General features: G+C 43.5%; 1 protein-coding gene across 2 annotated transcripts in view; it reads left to right on the forward strand.

Annotated features, from left to right (window-relative positions):
- Positions 1-799: 799 nt before the first annotated feature.
- Positions 800-26,918, forward strand: part of CC2D1B (coiled-coil and C2 domain containing 1B) — a 32,540-nt gene continuing 6,421 nt past the window's right edge. Inside the window, exons 1-22 of one of the 2 annotated variants that reach the window (XM_062003439.1) lie at positions 800-881; positions 1,392-1,496; positions 4,091-4,232; positions 7,289-7,401; positions 8,092-8,211; positions 9,298-9,435; positions 11,242-11,515; positions 11,994-12,118; positions 12,252-12,327; positions 13,483-13,593; positions 13,919-14,049; positions 14,321-14,393; positions 16,517-16,629; positions 17,429-17,621; positions 19,769-19,941; positions 20,754-20,879; positions 21,374-21,432; positions 21,688-21,804; positions 22,235-22,308; positions 22,913-22,971; positions 24,741-24,792; positions 26,196-26,295. In XM_062003439.1, coding sequence (XP_061859423.1) covers positions 1,431-1,496; positions 4,091-4,232; positions 7,289-7,401; positions 8,092-8,211; positions 9,298-9,435; positions 11,242-11,515; positions 11,994-12,118; positions 12,252-12,327; positions 13,483-13,593; positions 13,919-14,049; positions 14,321-14,393; positions 16,517-16,629; positions 17,429-17,621; positions 19,769-19,941; positions 20,754-20,879; positions 21,374-21,432; positions 21,688-21,804; positions 22,235-22,308; positions 22,913-22,971; positions 24,741-24,792; positions 26,196-26,295 — 2,435 coding nt within the window. In that variant the 5' untranslated portion in view covers positions 800-881; positions 1,392-1,430. Of the gene's footprint in view, positions 882-1,003; positions 1,123-1,391; positions 1,497-4,090; positions 4,233-7,288; positions 7,402-8,091; positions 8,212-9,297; positions 9,436-11,241; positions 11,516-11,993; positions 12,119-12,251; positions 12,328-13,482; positions 13,594-13,918; positions 14,050-14,320; positions 14,394-16,516; positions 16,630-17,428; positions 17,622-19,768; positions 19,942-20,753; positions 20,880-21,373; positions 21,433-21,687; positions 21,805-22,234; positions 22,309-22,912; positions 22,972-24,740; positions 24,793-26,195; positions 26,296-26,918 lie in introns of those variants that run through there. The other variant, XM_062003438.1, reaches the window with a different exon arrangement.

A 26,918-nucleotide genomic window follows, 5' to 3' on the forward strand; every position in this document is an offset into this window, starting at 1 on the left:
CTGTTTAGGCTCAGATGGCCATTGATCAACAGCTTCCTTGTGTGAACATTACAACTTATCCTGTATCCTTTACGAGGGAGCACAGCATGATGAGGGAATCTCTTGCTTCATCATGGACCAAGGGCTGGATGGTGCCTAAATAGCATGAAGTCAGCAAAAGTCTGTGTTAACTGGGGGAAAGGTGAAGATTCTGACCATGGACTTAAGACCAACAGCACTTGCCCCTCCCTACAATCAGCATGCATGCTAACTTGCTATGCAGCTTAGGCTCATTTAATTAGAACTAGGCAGGAATGGTAATTGCTAACCTCAGGTATGTAAACTGAGGTGGGATTTTTGGAAGTCGCATAACAGGATAACTGCAAGTCCTTGTGTGGGGTGGGGTAGAGTTGTGGATTGCCCCCAGCCCCCTCTTTGCACAGATACCAGCAGGACCTCTGCTCTCTCTGCGTGTGTAGATGGGTGTCTTGCACTTGGGAGTAAATGACCCCACTGTTGGGACAACGCTACCACGAAGGTATCAAACCAGGACACATTTGCCCCTCAAGTAACCAGCTATTTATCGTTTGATTGACTGATTGGTAGCAAGGATTGCTTCAGAGCAAGCGCCTGGGCCGCCGCAGGGCTGTGGAAAGCTGCTTTCGTAACGCCAGCGTTCCCCGCCACGCATGAGCCAGGTGTGGAGGGCTGGGCGGTGCAGCACACGTTGCACAAGCCTCGCCCTGGGGCTGCCCGCAGCCGCCCTCGCTGCCGAGAGGCCTGCGCGGGCCCCGCCCCCGCCGCGCCTGCGCGCTGCCGCCCCGGAGCCGCGGCCCAGGCGCCCCGGAGCCGCGCGGGCGCCGCTGCGCCGGGAGCCTTTGTGCGGGCGGCGGCGGGCTGAGGTGAGCCGGACCCGCCCGCCACGGGCCGGCCTGTCCGGCGGCGGGAGGCTGTGCTTATTTACACGGCGCTCAGCCTATCGCTTCCGCCGGCTCCTCCCTGCGCCGGGGCGGGGAGGGGGCAAGGGCCTGCCCCGCCCTCACGCGGCGCCGGGGCCGGCGAGGAGCGGGGCTTCCAGCCGTCCCGGCCGCCGTGCGAGCGGCCCTGCCCCTGCCCGTGGGCCGCGCCGTGAGGCCGCGCCGGGTGAGAGCCGCCTCGGGCACAGGGAGCGGCACCGCCGGGCCGGGCTCCCGCGGCCGGCCGAGGGGAAGGCGGCACCGGCGGGCCTGGGCCCCGCGGAGCCCGTCGCGGGGTGTGCGCCTCCGCTTCTCTCACGCTGGTGCCCAGTACTTGGGGCTGCCGGCAGAAAGGGCGGGTTTGTGCACAGCCTGCTCGGGGGCGCCCGCCTTCCTCCGGTTTGCTGTGTCTTTGGACAGGCGGGGATACTGACGGTCAATTTCATGTGCTCTCAGTCCCTCAGAGACACGGCCCTCTGAAACTCATGAACCAGCATGCTTGGCAGAAGACCTAAAAAAAGCCCTCAGGCAAAGGGCCAGGGAGCTGCAGTTGCAAAGCAGGTAAGGAAAGCAAAGGGCCAGGGAGAAGTGGTTGCAAAGCAGCTGGAGAAAACTCCTCTTCAGGGTAGTCTGCTCTTCTGGCTGCTGTTTTCCTGATAGAATCTCCCATGTGTTAATTAGGTGTTGCAGGATCTGAAAAAAACTAAATCGTGAAGGTCTTTTTTTTTCCCCCTACTTTCTCCTTTAGCTCATTCTTCTTAAGTAAATATCTGATATGCATTAGGGGAGGTCCTGCAGGGAAGCCACAACATTGCAACACTAATCGTTGCATGAGACCTTATGACTCATGCTTATAGGAGTTTCCTGCTTCAGCTTTAGTGGGCTTTAATAATAAGTTCAGTAACTATATAGAGGTTTTTCTTAGGTAGCTAAGAAAGCAGGAATAAGATACAAGTATCAATTAACAAGTTCAGGGTCACAGAGCTGCTACACCAGACACAGTTAATTTTAATTTCGCTGTGTATGGTCTTTTTTTTTGCAGCAAATAGACTGATAAGCTTGTGTCTCTTTCCTGTAGCTAAAAACTTTTTCAACAGATTAAGAGACTTAAAGCAAGAATTACTGGATTCAGTTCTAGACTTCATTCCTTACTATACTTGCTTCACTTTCTACACTTGCAGTGTAGTAATGAACAGATCACACATGCTCCTGGTCCATTTTGCACATTGATAAAAGGTGTATGTATATTCTATGGAACCCAAATCTTTAGATCACTCTTATAAATATTTCCTAATTAAATCTTGTCCTGACCATCTTTCTGTCCTATCCAGGACTGAACATATGTTAGTTTTGTTTTACAGAAGGGAGATGCATAAGCAGAGGATGGCTAACTGGTCTGGCCAGCGCCTTACAGAATGTCAAGGACAGAATCAGGGCCAATAAACAGCTGCTGCTTTTGAATACTGTTCCTGGTCTTTGGAATTGGTGTTTCAAATTCTCCTTTGAGATTATAAAAATGTTCAAAGAGGGATACAAAATATTTCCAGACAGTCAGTACCAGCACTAGGGTTAAACAAAAAGATGTTATTACTTACTCACGGTAGTTTATTAACTGACAGGCAGCTTCAGCTTCTGGTAGCACTTCAGATCCTTGAAGGCAGGAGGAGGTTGTAACTCTTTGTGTGAGTTTTGGCTGGGATTGAGTTAATTTTCTTCACAGCAACTAGTATGGGGCTATGGTTAGGATTTGTGCTGAAAACAGTGTTGATAACACAGGGATGTTTTTGTTACTGCTGGGTAGGGCTTGCACAAAGCTATGGCCTTTCCTGCTTCTTACTCAGCAGCGAGGACACTGGGGGTGCACAAGCAGTTGGCAGGGAACATGGCTTGGACAGCTGACCCCAACTGACCCCAGGGATATCCCAGACCATGTGGCATCATGCTCAGTGTATAAACCTGGAGGAAGAGGAGGGGAACATTTAGGGTGATGGCATTTATCTTTCCATGTCACTGTTGTGCCTCATGGAGTGCTGCTGTCCTGGGGATGGCTGAACACCTGCCTGTGGTGGGGAGTGGTGAATGAATTCCTTGCTTTGCTTTTCTTATGTGCATGGATTTTGCTTTACCTATTAAACTGTCCTCAACTCAAGTGAGTTTTTTCACTTTTACCCTCTGACTCTCTCTCCCATCTCACTGGCGGCGAGTGAGCAAGAGGCTGTGTAGGGTCTAGTTCCCAGCTGGGATTAAACTTCAGTACCCTTGTAATAATGACTATGGATTTTTATTCCTTTGCTTGAGAGAAGCTGACCTGCTGCCTACTTGGCCATGTGAAGACCTATAAACCAGCAGGGGCTTCTGCTTTGAGGAAGTCCAAGAAAAGCTAGTCCACCTGCCTGATTTGATGAATCTAGTTCAGTTAATTCATGTTTATTAAAAAAGCTTAGCATACTTTGAGTAAAAACGTTGGTACTTCTGAGGCAGTTAGTATCTTAACCAGCAATATACAAATTGTGACAAAATGACATCTTGGAAAAATACCTTTTAGACTAAGAGCTCAGTGATCTCTGATGCTTCTGTCCTTTGGCATGTTTTACAATGCTTGAGTGGTAACTCCCACTGCATTGTCAAATTCTGATGACTGTTATTAATAATATGACCTGAGATGCTGTTGCTTAGCTGATGATCTGTTCCAGACAGTTCTGCATATGTAAATGCAGCTTCTTCCCAGAGATGAGGTGAAATCTCTGCAGTGTACGTGTGTCAGAGCTGGATCGGATGAATGAGGATTGAATGTTTTTTGGCTTAGCTGTTACAGGAACTGCACTGAACTTCCCTGATGATATCTGCTTCATGAAGCTCAGTAAAACAGACATTTTACCTATGTGAGACTCTTAGGCTTGATTTTAAGAAACTGTTGGTTGTGTAGAGTTTTAGAGGGATTATTTGTGGCTTATCAAGATTTACGCACCTTGTGTTGGTTATGGGTGCCTGGTATGCCATGTTTTGGTAATAGAAGGGCTGTGATAGTGGGCTTTGAAAACATGAGCAGTATCCAGAATGTATGAAAATGTTCATATAATTCATGACGTGTGATGTTTTGGAGTGTCATCTCTGTTCCAACTGCAGGATTTTCTTTAATTTTCCCTCTGCTCCAGCTGGGGCTGTTTGTAGATTTCAATCCTGAAGAGATGCTGCTGGGTGCAGAGGAAGGTGGGGATGACGGGGACCTGGAAGCAGAGCTGGCTGCTCTCACAGGAGCCAAGGTGAAAGAAGGGAAATTGAAACAGAAAGGAAAAAGTAAGTTACAATATCTGGATTTTCTTTACTGACAACCTGAATAATTTCTTAAAGATACCTATTTACAAATCACCGATTTGTCTACAATGCTTTTTCATCACTGATGGAAGCTGAAATTGCAGCTGGTCTTTCCTTTATGTTGGAAGGTTTAAGGCACTCCACAAAAAAGGTAACAGGGTTTTTTGTCTGTGCTCTTTTTAGACAGAGGAGAAAGATATAAGATGGCTAACCAGTTTAAGGACTAAGTCAAGACATGCTTGTTTAGCATATGAAGTAATAGAAAAGTCTAGTAGTTTCCATTTAAAATGGAAATTGTGTTTCTTAGGTTGTTTGATTTTGTTGTTGTATGCATTCTCTAGTGAGCCTGCTCAATCTGGTATACATTTATGGAGCTGCAAGGTGAGCTGCTTCAGGGAAACTGATCTATAAATAAATAAACAAACGTCAGTTGTGGTGCTAGGTTTGCAGCTGAATCAGTTCCTTGATCTGGTTTGCTACCTGCCTATTTGAACGCCACTGTGGCTGCAGGGGAGGGGATATCAGCAAAGGGTTGAGATGAGACAAGGAGAATGAGACCTACCCCTGGTACAGGCATGTGAGCAGCTGCTGGAAAGGTTAGTGCAACTATAGCCTTATATGCAGCTCTCCAATAATTTACTTGTAATACTTGAAGAGACTTCACTCAAAGCAGCAGGGAAATGAATTTTAAAATACTTAGAAAAAATGACTGAACACTGTTTGCTTTGGAATGTGGCCTAGTTGCAGGGTTTTGCTAAGGGTCAAACAACATGTTTGATATAGGTACTGAAGCACTAGTGTGGTAAATTAAATTATTTGTGCAGAAACAGCTTTGTACCTGAGTTAATTTTCATCTGATTCAGCAAATGTAGGGGATGGATGGGATCCATTTTACACCCGTTTAGATTGACTGTAAAGCTCTCTCCTGAAGATCTCTGTTTTATGCAACGTTTACTGATACTGGTGAGTCACAGTCATATGTATGCATAGGGAAGTATCAGAGGCGTTTATGTGGACAGCTGGGATCTCTCTGCAAATAATTTCACCTTTGAGATTGCGTGGAGGAAGTTGATAGCTAAGGAAGATGTGGTTGTCAAAGCATGAAGTAGAGAGAACTTGGCAAGGAGGAGTTAAGTACAATTTTCAGGTTGAAGACCAGAAGCTTAAAGAGAAATTGCAAGACAAAGTAGCCAAGAAAGGTTTGGAAAAGGGGAAAATCCCACGACCATAAGACAGCAATGCAGAAAATGTACAAGAGTAGTTAGAGAGGCAGAAGGAGCAGCAGTTTTTCAGATTTGCTTAGCAGTTCTCTGTGCCAGTGTTCTGCTGCTGCTTTTGGGCTCAGGATGAGTATGATGCCTTGATTTGGAGCATTCTATTTTTGTATGCCAAGTGTGACTTTGCAGTGGTATTTCATGTATAAAACAAGAGTTTCTCAACACAGAAAGACTTTCTTGTCTTCCTCTCTTTGCTGTCTTCAAACATACAGATAGTTTGCTATGCCTCTGTGCTTGTCATGTTAACAGCTGGTAGCATGGCTTAAGGCTTGTGCTATTCAGGATGTCTCTAAAATTGATGTTAATGTGCATCACCAGACTCAAAGGATTAGTATGTACTTAGTTTAACAGGAGATAGGAAGGGAGACATTCTTAAGACTGTAGAATGAAAAGATAGGTCAACTGTTGGAGTCTAAAACATAATGTAGACCCAGTACAAAACTCTAGCAATTGAATTAGCTGTAGTTTTGTTGGGAATTTTTTAAGCTCAGCACTATTTAAGGCAAATACCTTGAACTTTGTTCTTATTTATGAGGTGTTTAATGTAAATGTTTGCATCTCCTGCATTTAATTGTTGGGCTAACTCAACTATATCCATACAGGCAGGTCTTTGGGTACTAGAGTACTTTTAACTCAAAGTGGTTAACACAGGGGAGAGAACTGGGAAAAAGAAATAGTTTTTGGCACTTAGGGATGGATAGATAGATGGAGACCATGTCTGTTCCATATGGAGTCAGGACGTACTCTGTCAGCCAGGAGCTAGACCAGGAGTGAATTACCTTTTGAGAGGGTAAACTGACATGAGGAAAAGGACACAGAGCAAAAAGATCTGACAGGGATGCCAGGTCCAGGCCTTGTTAATATGGACAATCATGTCATAAATACCTTTCAGAAAAATCTAGCATCAGTTTAAAACTACTTCAAATGTTTATTCCTACTGGGAACAGAGGCTGCTCCAGTAATTCTTTTTCATGGATAGAAGGTTCTGATCAGATTTTTCTCATCATCACTTTTTATTCATTTTTTCTTGTGCCACCATTGGTTTTTATCCTGAGGAATGCCATTTTGACATAACATCCAAGAGTTTTGTATTCCAAAAATTCTCCAATTTTTCCTTGGAAAATGGAAGTCTTCCATAATGACAAAGTTTCTGGTACTGGTTCTTTTTGTAAATAATGTCATAGGAGTGCTTATCTCTGTCTTAAATCAGCCTAGGAGCTTGAGGTGGCTTCTAGGAATCCTTCCCTCATCCAGTATTACTTGTCTTTCTCACACAGTCTTAAATGTCATTGCTGTGCAAACCTGCCCCAGTATCTTTCTCTTTTGTGCCCATGCTTTCTGAGCACTGTTGTGTCCCACTGTGCGTGGTAGTCTACATGAATGCTTATGGTTTTGCCATTCAGGCTCCTTTTTTTGGTAAAGAGATAATATTTCTCCTTGAGATCTAATTTCTGAGCTAAGTTATTACATGCAGTCATTTTCCTTGTCTATTGCTTGCCTTGCCTGTCACTTTGAGAGAAACCAGTATTGCTTTTTTCTTGGATAGTCACTTCCCCAGTCTTTGCCCGTTATCCATGAATGTACTCTCACCCATGACACTGTCCAGTAAAAATGAAGAGAAGAAGTCACTGCTCTCTTTCAGCTGGTATCAGCCCTTTTAGAATTTGTATCCAGTGAATACATAACTTAGGGTTATGCTCCTTGTGCTCCTTATGCTCTTGTTACTTGCGGTTTATGGCTCCTTGTGGTTTCTTTTTGCAGCTCCTCTGCCCATGGATCATATTGAAAAGATGGCTGCAGAGTGTATGAAGGACCTGAATGACAATGAGGAGGAAGCTGATGATGAAGACTTGGAGCAAGATACAGACCTGTTGGTATGCATAACCTTGTCAGCAAAAAGGTTTAGTGTGTCTTTGTTGTTCATCTTTTTCTAAATGGAACTGTGTTTAGCAAAAGTGTCTGTTAGTTTTGTGATATGAAGCTAAAGTGTTGCAAAAGCATTCCATTAGATACAAGGCATTGCAGGAGCCAACTCCCTGCACAGCAGAGTCAGAGTTTCTGAACTATAACATGCATGTGTGTGAGCTGGTGAAATACATCCAGAGACATTCTCCTTAAAGTGATGCCTGACATCCTTTTGTTACTGCTTCAAGTAGTGCTCAGCCTGAGAGAGTGTCCCCCCAAGCAATCGCCATGTCAGTGAGTGGCAGGGTTTGGGGAAGCAGTGTTAAGCAGTATTGCTGAGTGGCATTGCTAATAAAGGCCTTTTGAAAATTTCAGATTTGGATTTGAATGATCTTTGCAAAAGCACTTCTCTGAATTTCTCCAGCTTCAACCACAAACCTCTGTGATGATCATGGAGCTGCAGTGTGGCTTTTGAGTGGTATCTGACTTTCTGTTGTAGTGACAAGTGCAACCCAATTCATTTCAGTTTTTTTAAAATATATTTAGGCTCTGGGTTGAGGATCCATCCAGAGGTTTTGGAGCTTGAGAGCTGATTTTATTTTCTCTTTTGAGGAAACAGAAAATTTTGCAGTAATGCCTTTTGTTGGCTTTTACTTTAGGCAGAATTGCAAGAAGTTCTCGGGGTGGAAGGTGAAACAGGAAGCTGTGAGGATGAAACAATAGCGACAGAACCATCCCCAGATGAATCAGAAAATGAGCCACCTGAACTGCAGTCACAGGTAGGAAAGAGCTTTGTGTTCTTGGCAGTTTTGCCGAATGAATATGGTCGTGCAGTTTCTATGGTGGTCACAAACAAGGGTCTAGAGAGGTTGTCATGTCCTCTGAGGAAGGGAAAACCACCCTTTTATTGTCTTCTCTGTGAAAACCAATGCTGTTTTGATTGTTCAGAGGAGAGTATTTAATGTTAGCGTAGAATTGAGGAGGGAAACAATTGGAATCAAGCATGTCTTATCCCTCATTATACATATTATACGTATTATGAGCACCCAGTTGAGGCTTCCAGAGTTCTTATCTTCCCCCTCAGAGTATTGAGCACTGTGTCAAAATGGTCCTAACTCAGCATCTTTGACATTTTTTGTGGAATTTTCTCTGTAGCATCAGCTTTCTCAGCTTAATTTGTAAATCCTCATGCAGTCAAATCCTTTATTAAGTTACTGCCATGTTTCTGTTGTGTGCTACAGATTCCAGTGCCCTCGTGCATTTAGCCTGTTAATAAATGGCTCTGAGCACGTTTCTATAGAGATAATGGCAATAATTACATCAGTAGCCATCTGAAAGGTCTCTGTAGCTGTGGAGTGTTTTTAAGTAGCTTCTCATAACTTTGCTTAGGCTGCTTTTGTCACTGAGCTAATTCCAGGCTGGAGGAGGAGGAAAAAGATCTCTTGTAATAAAACCAAGTTGAAGAAGCCTGGAAAGGACTAAACTAGCATGCTTTAAAAAGAAACCAAAAAAGTCAAGATTTGTGCCAAAATACCTCTTCACACCCTCTGTTGTGGGGTGTTTGAGAGACTTTACTGTTCTCTTCACCTACTCCCTAACCACATGGCTCCAATTACCCTGTGACTGTGAGTTTGCTGAATGTCTCCACCCATTCTTCTCCATTAGGCCTTTGAGAAAGCCCAGAGGTGGATCCAGGGACTGTTTGCATAGTACAAGTGCTCCTCTGTTTTAGAGGCTGTTTTGTCCTGGTGCTCTGATGAACAGGAGCATGTGTGAGGAGTATTTGTTTTTCAGTGCAGTGGGAAAAACTTGTCTAATTGGATGAAATAAGTTTTCTTGATCTGTTTTTGTTGTTTTTTTCTGAGACCACCTCACTTCCTGCTGTTACCAGTGAGCTGCAGCAGGCAATAGAGAAGAGAATCGGTAACTACAGAACAGCAATTTCTAATGCCAAGGAGTCAGGTGAGACTGCCAAAGTACGCCGCTACGAAAGAGGCCTTAAGGTGAGTTGAGTTCATGGGGGGTATGAATGATGGGGAGGCAAAATGAGTTCTCTGAAGCCTAGTTCAGAGTCTTTCCAGATGTGTGAATTTGTTGAAAGGGGAAAGAAGTTCTAATATGCTGCCTTGAGTTGCTTTAAACATATTTGTTGTGACTTGCTACCAATGTGATGTAGCAGATGCACGGGTGAAGTGTTAACTTGGAATGCCTTTTGTGTGTGAGCTTTGGTTCTGAATGTGGCTAGTGGTAGCTGGAGGCAGGGTTTGTGCAACTGCTGACATGAAACCCACCTGTCTGGATGTGAATTTGACCTGTGATGACTGTTCAGTGTTACCTTAAAGCTTGGGAGCTTTCCTACTGCATGTACCTTCCACTTCATCTCTGATGGCCTTCCCTTAGATACTACCCTTCCCCTCAGTTCAGCGAGACAAAGGAAGGTGATACCTTTCCCTGAGTGTGTTGGCTGTGCTTGAAAAGGAGGAGAACGGGGTTTTTCATTCAGGAGATTGGAAAACTGCAGCATGGAGTGGTTGCTTCAGCTCTGCCTGTCCTCAGCCAGGTGGCGTGTGTGTGGTTAGCTGGCAGTGCTTGGGGATTGCCTCCATGCAGACTGCCTTTCCCTCTTTGCTTTCATCTGCTCTCCTGCATCACCTCAGACAGTAGCCAGCTCCAGTTGAGCAAAGCTTTATAGCTCTGCACTGTCCACCGAGGGGAGAATGTAATGTCTTACTAGCTACTAGGTGTCTAAGGGTACAAAAGGAACAACTGAGCCAAATCCAGGGGAAGAAATGCACAAGGAAGGAGATTTCTGTGTGTCCACTGCCTGCTAGCTCAGAAAGGAATGTACATGAAACCACCTGACCTTTCAGGGAGCAAGAGGGATAGGCATACCAGCTTATTTAATCCAGTAACAGCGCTTAGCTGTGTGCCACTTCCTTTGTTTTTCAAGGTAGAGGGTTTCCCTGTGCCTAAGCAGTGTAACTAAGGATAATAGACGAGATCCCACTTCACAGCTCACAGTTCCTTAATTAGCAAAATGGCATGCCAACAAATCGTGTACAGTTCTGCTGTACTTAGTTCTTGGAGCTGTGAACCTTAATCTGGGTGTTTAATTCCACTTCCAGTCGATCATCATCCCACATGTGGAGAAGAGAGCGCTGTGTGTGGGTTGCTGTACTGGTCTGAACCCCAGTTTCACATGCAGTCAGTCCAGAGTATCTCTGCCACTGTTGCTTAAGAGGTCAAACAATGTCATGGCTAACCAAAAATAGCAGCGATTCTGACGCTGATGAGATTTTGTTGTTGTTACCTTGCTGTTCTTCCATTTCAGTTTCTGTTGCAGATGAAAGAAGTGAACCTTTTGTTTTGGCTTAAAATGCAAGGTGGTCTTTTGTCTGAACCTTAAATTAAAAAAAGAAAGCCCCAAACAAAACAACCCCCCACAAAACCCCAACAAAAGCTGAGGAAGGTCATATTTGTGGTGATAGAAGAGTTTTAAAAAAATGGGAAGCAGTTAACCCATGTTACAGATAGTGAGAGCTTCTTGTGGTAGGTTAGCTGAAGCTCTGTTGAGGTACTGGCAGTTCTGTAGTTTGGGTTAACAGGTCCTCTGCATTGTGTTGCTCTGATAATTGGACACCTTTCACTGGTACTGAAGTTGGCCTTGCAGAAAAGCAGGGAGCTAAATCTGTAGTGGTGTGTAATAGATCCCATCATGTATAAGAGAATGAATTTCTGTTTTAATGATTTTGTGCTAGTAATATGTTGGATGAAAATGCCTATTGACTTTGCTATCCTATCTCTGCCAGACACTGGAAACCATGCTGGCTGCAGTGAAGAAAGGCAAAAAAATCAATGAGGAAGAAATGCCACCTCCTGTTGCAACAGGGAAGAGTTCTTCTCACTTACCTCAAGCCACAGGAGCAGAGCTAGAGAACTTGGGAGATTCAGTCAGTGATCTGCTACAGAATAAAGCAGAGTCTGCTGCAGATGATGAGCAGAAGACCTCTCATGAGGCAATGCAGCATCTGGAATCAGAGTCTCTACAGGGTCATGCTGCTTCTAGCCCTACCGGGGAAACAGGTACTGTGAGCTGAGAAGATAAGCAGCTCCAGCAGTTTTAATGCTGCTTCTTTCTTGATATTTGTATTGTGTAGCAAAGCACTGCTTATATTGGAACTTCCCTGCTGAATGTTTTCAGATGGAGGTGTCAGTGGGGTGCTGAATTTCTGGCAGTAGAATCAGTTATTGTTATAAAGCTCCTCCACGCACTGCAGGAGTACCTTTCACTTACCTTTCCCATGCCTCTGTTTCTCTTTTACTATTGTGACATGTGGAATTCCAAGCTTGAAAGAGTTTTGAGATATTGATTAGAAGATTTGAATTGGGAGAAGTGGGATTGTTACGTCTGATAGGACTTTGGAGACTGGAGGAAGAGGGTTTTACCTAAGACAGCTGTGATTCAAAGCAAAAGAGGACAGACACGGGTTCAAATAGATGGACATAGCGAGGGATGCATAACTTTCATGCTCTAAGTCTCAGCATTGTCTCATTCTGACAGATCTCCAGAGCAGCAGCACACGAGCAATACTACTTATGAGGCAGAAGGAGTATAAATTAGCAGCTGTAAAAGCCAAGCAGCAAGGGGACCTGGAGAAAGCAAAGGAATACATGAAGATAGGCAAGGTATACACACAAGAAATCCTGAAATCTGAACAAGCCTCCTGCTATACCCACGTGCATTGAGTGTCAGATGTTCATTGTGGCAGCTAACAAAGACATATTTGAATAAACCTTCCACTTTCTTTTTCTGAACTAGAAATTTGATGTGGTCTTGGAAGCTTTGGACAGTGGGCAGCCAATAGACCTCCAGAATATGCCTCCATCTCCTCAGGGTAAGGCTCATCTTACAGAAACCCTTTCAGAAGTCTCTCCATGCCATAACAGAATGATTTTCCATTTGATTGCAAAACTGTAAGAAGAACTGAATGTCAGTTAGGTCTGAGGCTTACTGCATCTTCACATTCTAATATGAATCAAGATGGATGCAGAAAACCTGAGATATGATTATTTATATTGATGTTACTGTCTCTGAATTACAAGTTCAGGTAGGTATTGATAGTTAATATTTCTGTAACTTTAGCTAACAGCAGCCAGTATTTGAAGTGGAAGGAAAAGAAAGGTGATGACACATTCCTAAAGTTTACTATACATTTGGTGGTGTTATATGCTTCAACTGAAGTTTATAATGATTAGATTAAGAGATTAACAAAAGAATTGCAGTGCAGTAAAGTCTAAATCTTAAAGCAAATTACCAACATTGAAAATACTTCAGTCTTTGTAAGAGAGTCAAGATTTAGTTTTTATAAATAGATCACCAGCACCAATAAACATTTGGTCTGTGCAGCTCAGTGTTTTAAACAACTTTGGGAAATTATTTTATTCTAAGAAAACAAATGACAAATTATTTCAATAAATCATGGGATGTATGGCTCCTTAAATTATAAACTGATCACCAAATGGCAGTAGAGAGAAACTTTATCCATGATGTAATACTGCCTTTAAAAGTGTGAGATTTTTGCAGAGGATATTTTTGTAGTTTTCTTAAATAACCACTGTTACACAATGCCAGAAACTCCTGTGTCTGAAGAGATGGCACTACACTTGCTTCCCTTTTGCAGCACATCTTTTGTTACTAGGATATTTTAGTCAATTAGCAATCTCATTCACTCTTTCCATCTGCCAAGATACCAAGTTATATTCTGGGGAGAGAATTCTTAGAATACATGAACTGGTTTTACTCTTTTTTTCTTCCCCCCCATCCTCAAGCAGCACTAACCTAAATTAAATCAGCATTTAGGAGATTCTATTATAAAGCATTTTCTCTGAATAACGGTAACCTTAGACTTACCTAGCCACATAGGTAGTGTTTTGAAGCCAAAAGGCTTTCGGGAACACGATGTGATCAAATTCATAGCTTTGTGAGTAACATGAGTTGACTTGCTGTTCATGGAACGTGCTCTGAAACTTCTGCTTTCCCTGCTTTGCAGATCTTGAAAGCCTAGGAAACAAAAGAGGTACATCCAAGCAAAAGGTACCGACTCCAATGGGAAGTTCCCAGGATCTTACAACACCCGAACCTCACACCCAAGAAGCTTCAGGTAGGACTTCTGGATTTTTCTAGCAAGCCATAAAAATAGCATGGTTGGAAGGCACTTGGAGGTCTGCCCTATCCCACTGAACTGCAGCAGGGCTGGGTAAATCTACCTAATGTTCCTGAATGTTGTTTGCTGCTGATCCCATCTGTCCCTTTGATCAGTGATGGAAGTTAAACTTAATAAACTTCCTTTAGAATAATTGTGTTCATAATAAGACTTTGCAGCGATGTTTTTGTTTCTGCAGAAGCTAAGGAAGGGGAGATAAAATGCAGCTCATATGTTTTGAAATCTGAATCATGTGGTGTTTCACTGTCTGTTTTATTTCAAGCTTCCCTGCAGCAGCCAAAAACAGTGCTGGAAGCATTGCAGCAGAGGCTGGAGAAGTACAAGTCAGCAGCAGCACAGGCTAAAGCGAGTGGGGATGAGCGGAAGGGCAGGATGCACGAGAGGATAGCCAAGGTAAAACAAAAGTGTTACAAACTGCTTGCATCCAGCAAAGCCATTTGAATTACTTCTCTTGCTGAAGATTTTTTAAAGGTTGCAATAGTTTGTGTATTACCCCTCTGCTTGAAAAGAGCTCCAGTAGAGAAGTTGTAAAGCATTTGGAAGGAAGAAATAGAGATAATGCACCTATCGTAACAAAACACAGTGTTTATGCTGGTTAAATACAGATGATTGCTAATTTATAGTCAGCTCCATTTTATGTCTTACTGAGTGCCTTGCATTACAGCAATACCAGGATGCCATAAGAGCCCATAAAGCAGGGAGAAAAGTGAATTTTTCTGAGCTACCTGTTCCTCCTGGTAAGTGTTAGTGTAAAATGTCCTGCTACTAACTTTTGTATATCTCCTGGACTCTTGTGCAGATACTGTCTCTTATGTGGAATGGCTCCTCTTTTTTCTCAGTGAGTAAGGTGGCTGTGCTGTTTGATGGTGTTGTGAAACTGCTTATTAGTATGTTCCCAGACTTTCACACTGGTCAGTATTCCTGGCTATTGTCTGCCTGCTTGACTGGAACTTAAAACCAGCACTAATTGAAAAGTCAAACGATTTAACAACGAAAGTGCTACCTGTCTGTCCTTTGTGCCAGCCCTCCTAGAGGAGGAGGGCTTGAGTATCTCAAGTGAACCTGAGCTATATTGGCTTCTTAGTCTGTTGGAAGGAGACTTTTGAAACTGAAAAAAATTTTCCTGGTGTGCTCCTTCTAGTGATTCCCAGCAGAAGCCTCAGAACTCTGTATTTACTTAATCAGCTTCTTGCAACACCTCACGAGTCAGATCAGTGTTGCAGCTCTCCTGACTAGTAAAAGCAGTCTACAGAGATGAAGCATATCATGCCCATGCTCACACAGAGACAGTGACAGAAGCAGAAACAGAACCTGCTTCTGGAGACACTCTGTGTCCTTTTTATCTTCTTCAGAAGATATTGTGCTATGTCTATAAAAGTCTGGGCAAGGTCATCTATGCTCCACCTCTGATTTGCATGAGCCTGTATCTTTACGCAGGAGGCATCGTTCTTTTTTTGTGCCTGATGTGTTCTTCTGAAAGATACACTTGGCACTGCAAACCTTGTTGCTTACTTGTCACTGTCAGATGTGGCAAAGGCAAGCACTGTAGTAGTAGTAAAGTAGGCAGTGCCAACTCTGTCAGGTCATGTACTGCTCTGAAGGTTCCCTTTTTTGAAGCTGTCCCTGGAAAGCAGTTTAGCATCTCTTGTTCTAGAAAGTGACCCATTTCTTGTATATCTCAGTGTCTGTAAGAATGAGGTACTCCATGTTTACAGCTCTGAAAATGTGGGTAGATCCCCAGTTTCCTTTCACGTTAGCTGCGTGGTTTTAAGCCATCATTTAGAGGTCATGTGCCTTCCATTGAAGACACCCGTCAGGCAGTCTCTGAAACCAGCAACAACATTATCATGTACTGGCAGTGCATTTAATTGCATCTGGCTAATGAGAAGTACCAGCCTTGGCCTCCTTGGAGTGAGAAATGCTGCCGAGTAGTAGATCACATGTCACACAGGTGCAGGAGCACAGGATTCTGTGTTCTGCTTGCCTGTGGACCGCAGGCTTGTTCTGTCCCTGTGACAGCCATCTCTAGGTTTATAAGCAGTTTAGTCATGATTTGTTGACATTTCTAATGAGACTGGCAACAAGCTATGTGTTAATGAGAGAACTCTCATTAGCCAGACTTTTTATAGTAGTAGCTCTGTGTGGCTGTTGTATGAAGCTGACGCTGAACTGGTAGTGTGGAAGTGAGAGTTTTATTTTCCATCATCAAGCCTTCCTCCTGTCCTTAAAAAGATAATAAAATAGTGCAAAGGATTGTTCTTCATATACCTTACATTTAACTACTGTGATTCTGCCTGCCTTTGCCACCTCTGCATTGCAGTAGATTTTCAGCAGAGGCTTAAAGTGTTATCCAGATGTCAGTGATGTGTTGTTTAGTACACAGAATTGTTTATTACACTGGTTTTCTGCTGGACTATGCACCAGCTGAGAAGAGCCAGCAGTGACATGGGACAGAAGAGCCAGAAACGTTTTGTACAATCCACTGTCCTTTACTGTAAAGGAGAGAGACAAAATTCTTTGCTGGTTCTGGGGACATCTCTCTTACCAAATTCTTGAGGTTGTGAGGTTCTTTGTCTGTCTGCCAGTTGCTCAGCTTGGAAAATGATGCTTTGTAATTGCATCATTTTAGCATCATCCCTTTAAGTCTGGATATCCACAAGAGACTTGATCTTAAGCCCACCACTCAAGACTTTATCTAGCGAGGCTTTGTGGCCCTGATCTCAGCCTAGTTACACTGAATTATGAGAAGTATTAGATAATGGATACTTAAATAGAAATGGCTTTACAGAAAAGAAGAAATATTGAAGACAGAGCACAGATCCTATGAACCTCTTTACTTCTGTATTCCTTTCCTCCTCAGGGTTTCCCCCTCTTCCTGGTGTTGCAGCAACAGAAGGTGACAGCTCAATAGCTGGTGTTCTGGAAAGTGCCAGCAAGCTGGCAAACATGGAGGAGAATGATGAAGAGGATGAGGTTAGTATTTCTTAGCAGAATGTATAAAAAAGTAAAATGCTGTTTCTTGTGGTATGCAGAGGTGGGGCCATTTGATTTCCAGTCAAGCAAGGGCACTGAGATGAAATGCATTTACCAGAGGTCTGAAGAGTACGGGATCTAAGTAGTAATTCCATTTTGCATTATAGTGTAGGGGAAAGAGAGGGATGAGGTGTTATTACAGCCAGTACCTACAGAGTCTCTAAGAGTCTGTAAGCCCAGAGTTTGTCTCTTTCATAACTGTCTTGTCTGTGGGTTTTATTTTCAAAGCAAACACTTCAGATCTTGGCCACCCCTTCACATTGTTCTAGAGTACTTAAGTCTGTACTTTCACCCTGCATCCCAGTAGCTCCTATGTTTGTGCTTTCCCAGGATGTTTTTACTTTTGTCAGGCAGCACTAGCCTTTAGGTTTGGGTTTAATTTCTTTTTCTCTCTGGGTTTGGATGCTGATTGTGTTTTAAACTGGAGTAGCTTCTGATGGAGAGAATTCCTAGATTATGGTTTTTCTGCATTCATCTGATTTTTTTTCAAATCACTGTCTTGCTGAACATCCCTTTTGTCCCTTCTATACTGAAGGTTTGAATCTTGCATATGTCAACTACCTACTGGTGTGGCATGGCTCATAAACCTCAGAAGTTACAATTTACCTTGTGGAGTGTTACATGCCCCTCAAAAGTGATACCAGAAAGTTGATACAGTGATAGCTATGGTGGTTGATGCTGTCCTCAGCTCTGGATTGGATCTTATGCATTTAATATGAAATTGTTTTTGTTATGCTAGAGTGAACCTCTGACACAGGCCCCACTTGCCAAGAAGCCTGCTCAGCTGCCTGGAAAGCCAACTCAAGTAGTGAAGCCAATGAGAGGACCAGCTGCTGAAGGTGAGGAGCAGAGCTCTCCTGAGCATGGGGAAGGAGCTGGATTGCCCTGTGCCCTGGACAAGGCAAGGTCACTGGATCATCTCCCTTTGGCTGGTAAGGTGATCATCATTCCCAGGGATCCGGATGCAAGTCACTTGCACTAGTTCAGTTAAAAACCTTGGTAAAGGCTTCTTTTCAACATATTTTAGATATGAGCCTATGAATGTGTGGCATAGATGTTCTCTGACAGGAACCTCAATATATGTCTGCTGGAGGGCAGATGCAGAGCAGCCATGCAGCTTTATTTTACAGAGGCAGCCTGTGTAATTCTAAGGGTGATTGGGTTTTTAATTCATTTTGATGTAACAAGTGTATTGATTCATAATGTTTAACTCTGCTCCCAGTTGAACCCTCCCCATACTCTCACTGAAACAGACAGTTTGCCAGTGTGAATTATGCATTGATCTAATGCAGCTTCCTATATCAACCAGTGCATTCTGCCTGGTGCTTCATCCAAGGATCTCAAAAGTAGTTCATCAATCTCTAGTCCTTATGTTGCTAAGGCCATTAAAGATTTGTCTGTACAAGATTAATTGTACAGATATTAAGAGGCAGACACAACCTTATGGTGTGATGTGAGCACACACCAGCAGTGTTCAGGCCCCTGCTGAGTTTTGTCATGCATTGACTGTAATCCCACCCTCCTCCTGCCCTGGGTAGTTCCCTCAGGACACAGCAAAAGTGCCTAGTTAACTGATGCAAGTTCTTCTGCAGAGTGCAAAGCCATTTCACAGTGCCACTGTGATCAGCTCAAAACCTATGATTCTTCAGAGGTTTTGGTTCTTTACCATTTTAGCTGATATATTGATCTCTTGAAGTAATTTCCCTCGAGTTACACTGTGAAGGAATTGGTGATACCTGGTCTGTAGTGTTCTGGTCATGTCTCCTGGACATTTGAAGTATTATCTTAGAATAAGACCAATGGGTGTAACAAGAACCTGGACAGACTCATACTGACATGATTTTGACAAAAAAGGTCAATACTTCCTTGTTGTAAAGCTGTGTTTCACTAGCCAAAGTGCATTCTGTGATTTAAATGTTACCTCCTTCCCCTCAGAATTACCATTACCAAGCACAGCTTACAGCTGCCTGTAGCTGATATATCAACTATAAAAGATATCTTCTTGTCAGAAGGTGAAAGGCGTGGGGAGGTCTGGGTGTGGAGTGGAGCAGTTAAACTTAAGACCTGTAGCAGGAAAGTCAAAGAGCCAAGATCAGTTGGGTTAATGGCTTTGCTTCTTCCCCTCTCTGCAGATTTTCTTATGAAAATACCCATGCTGTGTGTCTCAGCCTCCCAGAACACAATGAGGGTTTTATCTCAGTGGAATCTGGACTGGCTACCTTATCTAATTAGTTTGGTTTGGGCTGATTGGGGAAATTGCTCACAGCAGCAGGCGCTTCTGCAAGGAGGGGAATAAGCTGATCATCAGCTGACAGCGGTGAATGTAGTGTGAGAGTCACTGGTACATTTATTTGCTGAGGCAGGCACCTCTTGCAAGTGCTGTTTAGCTTGTGTAATCAGGAGTGGAGTGCAGTGGTGAATAGAATGTGAGTGTCTTTGGAAAGGTCTGTAATCAGCTCATGCTGTTCCATTTCCAAAGTGAGGTGTAGGAAGAGGCAGGATGCACTGACATGCTTCAGGGTAAAACAATCTCTTCTGCCTTACTGTGGCTGTCCTTACTGTTTTAGGAAGAGGAGACCCAAGAACTGATGAGAAACAACAATGTCAGAGAGTTACAAATAATCAGAAGGGATATGTCTGTGCCTGCACATTGCTGTTTCTGAGGGGTTTTTTGGCAGAAGGAGGCAATGAGTATAGAAGATGCTCATAATATTCACTGTTTATTGAAGTTAACATGTGAAGCTGAAAGTTTGAATTCAGCTTCTGCTTTGGACCAATCAGCTGTACTGGAGTCTGCCTCCTGCCTGCAAATGTTGGCTGTAATCTCCAATGGGACACTTGGAAAGTGTGGTGTTTTTTGATAAGGATGCCATGAGGAGAAGAAATAAACTTCCTTCTCTGATACTTGAGATTGAAACCGGCCAAGAAACAGTTGTTTCTTGGTGCAGTAAGAAAATCTCCTTATTTGATATCTGTATTTTTACTGACCTTTTTCTGGCTGTAAACTGAACATACTACACCTGTTCCAGGGGCTTGGCAGTGTCCAATGAGTGAGGGTTTTTATGCAACTGTTTTTCAGCTAGGGAACAGCTGGAATTTCTGGAGAACAGAAAGAAGCAATACATGAAGGCAGCCGTCAAAGCAAAGAAGGAATATAACCTTGAGCAGGCTAAGATGTATCTCAAAACAGCAAAGAGCTTTGACCCAAAGATTGACCAAGCAAAATGTGGCAAACCTGTTGATATTTCCAAGGTTAGTAGGACTGTTAGTATTCTGCTTTGTTTCATACTCTGTGGCATGCAAGTGCTTACTTTGAACAGTGAATGATCTCACAGAATCTCAAGGGCTGGAAGGGACCTCAAAAGCTCATCCAGTCCAACCCCCCTGCCAGAGCAGGACCACCTAGAGTAGGTCACACAGGAACTCATCCAGGTGGGTTTGGGATGTCTCCAGAGAAGGAGACTCCACAGCCCATCTGGGCAGCCCCTTCCAGGGCTCCCTCAATTGAACAAGGAAGAAGTTTTTCCTTGTGTTTCTTCGGAACCTCTTCCCAAGTGACAAATGTGGACACTGAGCCCTGAAATACCCCTGCATTTTTGGTTTAGTTTTTGTTTCATTTTGCTCCTCAAAAGTGCCAGATTTTGAGAAAATGGCCCATTTGCTCTTCAGTTTACAATGACACACCTTAACTAAGCACTTGGAAGTGTTCCCTGGGCTTAGGTTGCGAGTACATCTCTTAGCTGTGTCCTAACTCCATTCTGGGATGAGGATCAGATGCATGTGGTGCAGTGATACCCTGTTTTCTCTTGGTAGATGGGAAAAACAAACTGCACTGCATAGCTCTCCTCACCTGAATAATCAGGGAACTAGGCCTGTAAGACAATTTGCAGGGTTTTGTGACTTAAGCAGTTGTCAGGCAGTGGTTTAAGTTGTGGTTGGGTTGGAATTGCCTTGAGAAGAAAAACATAGCATTGCCCTTCACTGACCTTTCCATACATTCTGACTGCAGTTTGGCTACCTCATTTTTTCCTGTAAGGGCTCTGAAATGTGTTCTTGTATTGCAGCTGCCATCACCCCCTACAGATGATGAAGGTGATTTTATCTTCATACATCATGAAGATGTCAGACTGTCTCAGAAAGCAGATGAAGTATATGCACAGCTCATAAAGTTGCTGAAGGACCAACATGAGGTGATCAGTTGATCTGTTTTTAGAAATGTTTTGAGTTTTGTTGCATTCTTTTTTACATCTCTCTGGGTTTTATTCATATTGTAATCCCATTGGTGGTTCTGTGGGGCCTTGTGGGGGTGGACACACAGAATTGCATTTTCCACTGGTTGAAGTCAAAGGGTGTGCTTGGAGTCTTGGAACTATCAAAGTATCACTGTTAAATATGAGCACTCACCTTTGAAAATAGTACCTGGATGATCAGGACCAGCCCTTGGGTGAACCTCATGTCTAGAAATGAAGTAATGAAAAAGTTGTAGAGCAGAACAACTCAAACTAATGCTGTGTTCAGCTTTGGGCTTAAAGGACTGGCTGGGTTGATATTTTTTTTTATGATGACTCTTGGCTTTTCTTAAATGAGATTGTCATCAGCCCCAAAACTCTGTGCCAGTTATGAATCTGTGTGCAGGGATCGCTGAGTGCATCTGTCTGTGGTTTGGTTTTGTTTCTGTTGACAGAGGTGTTTGCAGTACTCCAAGCAATTTATGCATCTGGGGAATGTCGCAGAAACGACTCGGTAAGGCTGCTGTTCCTCATCCCACACTGTGGTCATTTCAGGCTTGAGATGTCCAACCCCCCTAAAGGTTGATGAGAGTTCAGCTTGGTAAGCTTCTCATGGTATGAAAGTGTCAGTAACTGTGAGACCTCATCTCCACGTTGCTCTCAGACCTCTGGTTTGAGGCTTACCCTGGGGCCTGTATCTGGCAGAGTGCTCTGTTTGACATTTCAGGGCGTGTGGAGCTTTTCAGTTGTTTGTTTGCCTTTTCTACAGGTTTGAGAAACTGGCCCAAGGTTGTAAAAAGGACATGGACATCTTGCAGCTTGCACGAGCACAAGGAATGGAGCCTCCAAGCCATCACTTCGAGGAAAGAACCTTTAAAATGATAAGGTGTGGGAAAACAAAGGGATTTCTCAGGCAGACTGAGATGGGGTTTAGGGGACTGTGGGCACCTGGGGTTAGGCTCAGCATGCCTGAAAGGATGCTCTCAAGAACTTGAATACAAAGACATTGTCCTCTAACTTCTCTTTTGGGTTCTTTTGTTTTCAAAGTACCTCCAGCTCTCTCTTATATCCTGCTACTTCAGCCACTCTCCCTTCCTCCGTGTTTCTCCCTCCGCCCTGTTGCCTTTGTGCTGTACTCATGGCTTTTGTCACTATACCTCAGAGATGTTTTTGCCTTGGTTCATGTTCTTTTGTAATTGATGAAGGTGATCTATGTAGGAGTGCACTCTTGAAAAAGGTCTGAGTGCTCTGGCAGTGGGTCAGGTGGTGGTGGGCTGCTGGAATGAATATGTGATTTTGTCTTTGTTTTTTCACAGGATATTTTCTGAGCTCAACAGCACAGAAATGCACCTTCTTATTGTCAGGGGGATAAACCTTCCAGCTCCACCAGGTATGTACTTGAATGGGCATGTGGGCTTTTACCTCCAAGTAGGAAAGGAAAGTAGTGGGGAATAAGATTTGTCTATCTTGAAGACCACTTCAAGAGTCAAGGCCTTTGTAGCCAGCACCCATTAAAACAAAATAACCAGGCTTCATGCTCAAGTGCCCCAAAATCCTATAAACTGTATTTGAAAATACCAACCAAAGAATAAAGAGAATCTGGGTTCCCTCTGCACAGAGAAAATAAATTGTCCTGGGTTGGTCAGGTGCCTGCCCTAGCTCTGCACCACCTCAGTGTGTTCTGACCCCTCAGAGAGAGGAGCTGCTCCTGCCCAGGTCACTACTTTTAGTCCCTTGTTTCTGGGAGTTTGTGAACCAGCTGTGCTAAACTGTCTCAGGACTAACAGCAGCATTAAGAGCAGTAGCTGCTTTCCTTGGGATGCTGCCTTTCTGTGGGCTTTGGTTTAAAGGGTGGGTTTTTCAGCTGTCAGAGGACAGAACGTGAGTCCCAGAGGAAATCCGTTGGGTGCTTTTGAAAATCCTGCTCAAGGTTACAGGCAGAATGAAGGTATCTGTGTTGGCTGATGGGACTGGCTGGTGGTTGTCTCCCTCAGGTGTGTCACCACGAGATTTGGATGCCTTTGTGAAGTTTGAATTTCAGTACCCGAGTGCGGTGAGTGTGTGTGTGGGCTCTTCTGGTCCTCACCCTTGCCACTCTATTGGCTCATGAGGGCTTCAAGGAGGAGGTGTAGATTTTCCTATAGAAAGGAAAGACACTTCTAGCCATACTGCCTGAACTTATTTTTAAAACAGAAAACTTATTTTTTCTGAGACAGAACAGCTGAATCTGTTCCCTGCAGACCTGAGCTCTGCACCTTCCTCTGGATGCCCTCCACACCTTACCCTTAGTGGTGTGGTGTCCGCTTCAGGCTTGCATGTTCTCTGGCTGGCTGACCACCAGCTGAACAGCATTCACAGTGCTGAGCCGTGCCCACCTTTTCCCCTCTGAGACACTAATCAGACTGTTTCCAGTGTGGGCAAAATTTGTAGCTGTTCTTTTCTTTCAGGGGTAACTTCCACTAAACACAAGGCCACAGAAAGTTGTCTCAAGGGAAGAGGTGCCACCTTGGATGCCATCTCCCTCTAAATCCCATGCCTTGAAGAAAACAAGCTGCTAAAGGCATTGCTTTTGACTATTTCTTATGGTTCTAGACATTGATTGAAAAGGTTGATCTTTGTGGTTTAACTAGGAAATATATCCATGCATATGAGGAGAGAGGGCTGAGGCCATACACATGTTTCTTGACCTTACTACTTAATACTGACATGTATGTGCATGTATCTATTTGTACGTGCATATATATGTGTAAACATGTGTAATATGTACACACACATATATATATTGCTTTTTTCCTTGAAACTTCCCATGTCATCCTGTTCCACTCACCTTTAAAAGCAGTCTCTGGTCTGAAAAACACTGAAACACATGATCTGGAAGGGCTTCTAAAGAGGGCTGTCTAGTGCCTCACCTGCTTTCTCTGTAGGGCAAAACCAATCTTTGCTCTCTCAGGACTAATATTTAGCCCCATGAGAGTGCAGAGCCTAGATTTTTACCTCCTAATGAATTTTGCAGCAATTCCACTAAAATAAATCCATTACCTATGGGAAATTGGTGATGGTCAGGTTGGGTTTGTGTTTAGGTTTGAGTTGTGTGAGGAGTCCCCCCCTGTTGTAGCATCTGGAAACAGAACTGACCTGTAGGAATAATTTCCTGGGAATAAGTAAGAATCAGCATAGTTGCTTTGGGTCTATTTCAGTTTGTTTTTAAGAAGCCAGCCCTCTGCTGCTTAGCTAGCAATGAGATGTGCCACCTTTCTCCTTCAGAGCTGAAATCAGTTTTACAAAGTAGCTGAAATAATTAGGGCACCTTGTCCTTGTTCAGTCCCCAGAGATTCACTTTGTACTCCACTTTAGGTTAAAAGTTAATTCATTTTGGTGGCAGATTGATTGTCAGGCAAAATAATAGCAGGGCAATTCCCTGAATGATTTGTGCTGAATTCCTTGTGCAGCTGCTTATTCCAACTAATGCGGGAGGAACAGAATCGCTGTGCCCTGGAACGCACACGGCTTGTTGTGCAGCTTAGCAGTAACTTTATGATGATTGGATTGAATTGAGTGTGACCATGTAGCTTATCTATGGCTCTTACATTTAATGGAATGTTTTGGTTTATTATTTATCTGGTATTGTACTTGTTACCACAAGGAAATCCAAGTATTTCAGTCTTGAATGTACCGTGACTCTTCTTAACCTTCAGATAACCCCTAAAACCTCACGTGTCTTGTATGGGTATGAAAAAAAAGCTGGTCATAAAAATGGTTACTACTCTGTGTTTTGAAACAATATGTGATGGCTTTATGTAATGTGTGTGTCTCTCTTCATAGGAGCAACCTCAAAAGAGTAAAACATCTGTAATTAACAATAACAATTCTCCAGGTTAGTACTTTTGCTGGGACAGAGGGAAAACCTTTGCATCTTAGGAGTCACTAGAGAGCACAGGCTAGTTTCATACTGTGAACAGAGGGCCTCCCACCACCTTTTCTCTGCTTTCTTTTGGAAGAGCTTGTTGGAGACCAAAGTCTAGTTGTGATGGCAACATCCTCACCCTCATCCCAGTAGTGGTGGCAATTACCGTGTTCTGAATTAGTGAAATGATTGAGTCACCAGTCATCCTCCAGCTGTTGCTGTCAGCTCTGCTGGGAGATGGACCAGAAAAATAGACTTTTCTTTATTTAATAAAGTTAAAATACTAATTTTAATATCTCTGTGCATCAGGTCATTGTGTCCTGTGACACTGCCAATCCTGCCATGACCCTTGCCAGTCACGTGACACTTCTAAACCTGACAAAGCATCAGGGCAGAAATGGATTCAATTATTTTTCAAGACAATGTGTCTTGAAACCAACTAAACTACTTTCTTTGTACCTTTGGAAAAATACCCCTTTTACCTAGCCATTGAATATTGGTATTAGACTCACCAGGCATTTTAGAATTAGTCATTTTGCAGTTTGGCTTATTGCTATATATATATATGTATATATTTCAGTTCTTGCAGTAAGCAGCCATCTAGTATCAAATCAATTTTGAATTCACCACCCAGATGACTAGTTGTGAATTCATCTCAAGAGTGATACACACTTATATATATATATAGATATATATCTCTGTTTTGAATGTATATGTATTTCCTGTTAGAAGTCCTGAAGCTCTGATACTGAGAGCTGTGTTCCAAATCTTGGAATAACCCGACCTGCACTTGCTGAGCAGCCACTCAGCTTTCATGTTTTGGGTTCCCAGGCTGCCAAGCAGAGGTGGGTGTCCCTGGGTAGCACAGCAGACAAACCTAAACCTTTGCACATGAGATGTACAATGTTGTGAGACTTTCTAATAGAAAAGTATCCTGTGACATAGTTCTCGTGACACTCATTAATGAAACTGGTGTTAAAGGGGCATTCGTTGCATTGTCAGAACACTCCTTCTCGGTCATTCCAACCTTCCTGGGCTTTTTTTCCTTAGTTTTGTACCTTTTTCTTAGCAAAAAGAATTAGGTTCTCCACTTTTGTCTCTCCAGTAACTTGCAGTCACGTTCTTGTGGTGACTTGGTTTGTCTGCAGCTTGGTTTCTGTCCTTGTAAAGCGGGAAGGACCGAGATGGAGTGGTGCCCAGGGACAGGCCCTTGCTTCTGGCTGAATCATGCTCAGTACAGTCATCAAGTGTCTTGTCAGGAATGGGCCAGACTGAGATAATAAACAGAAGTCTGACAAGGTGCATGTAATAGAGCACTACACATAGTTTGACTTTCACAGCTTGCTTTCTTTTTTCCTGATTGTTGCCTGTAGAATATAACCAGTTGTTCAAGTTGAACATCAACAGAAACCACAGAGGCTTCCGGCGGGCAGTTCGGTCCAAAGGCATTAAATTTGAAGTGTTTCACAAAGGGTAAGTCCAGCTTTGCTCCTCCTCCTTGCTTCTCTAGGAGCAGCTGAGAAGAGCATGGTAGCTGTGAAACTGATGGAGCACAACCTGTAAGCTAGCAATAAAGAGCTGTCTGGTTCTCATGTCTGAGAAGCCTTTTCGAAGTGCCTGAGCTCTGCATCTTCCCCTATGGGAGTTGGTGAGACTGAGAAGGTCATGATTCAGCTTCCAATTGTTTTGATTCTTACCCAATTTGGTTTTAGTCATTAGGACTGGAAGATTCAAGTGTGATGTGGGATAACTGTAGAACGATGAAGTACAAGTGGCAGCAAAACATGAACAGCAGTAAAGCAGATGATGGCAGAACTGGTGTTCTGGTGTTGTACTTACCTTCCTTCTGAGGATCTTAAAATATTGACCAAACACTGCCAGAAAACTGTTAGATTGTCCTGAGAGAGACAGACTCCCCTCCACCCAGCGGTGAAGATGATGAGATGGATGTTACCAGTCGGTAACGTTCAGGGAGATCATCCTATGTCCAGGCTCGTTGCTGGATCCTTCCAACCAGAATGGCCTATATTCACTGACCCCTGATTTGGGATGGTGAATAGCCTGGTTTTGTCTCGGTGGCTGTCTCTGCTGTTCTT

Source organism: Colius striatus, chromosome 10, assembly GCF_028858725.1.
Source record: "Colius striatus isolate bColStr4 chromosome 10, bColStr4.1.hap1, whole genome shotgun sequence".
Classification (NCBI taxonomy): domain Eukaryota; kingdom Metazoa; phylum Chordata; class Aves; order Coliiformes; family Coliidae; genus Colius; species Colius striatus.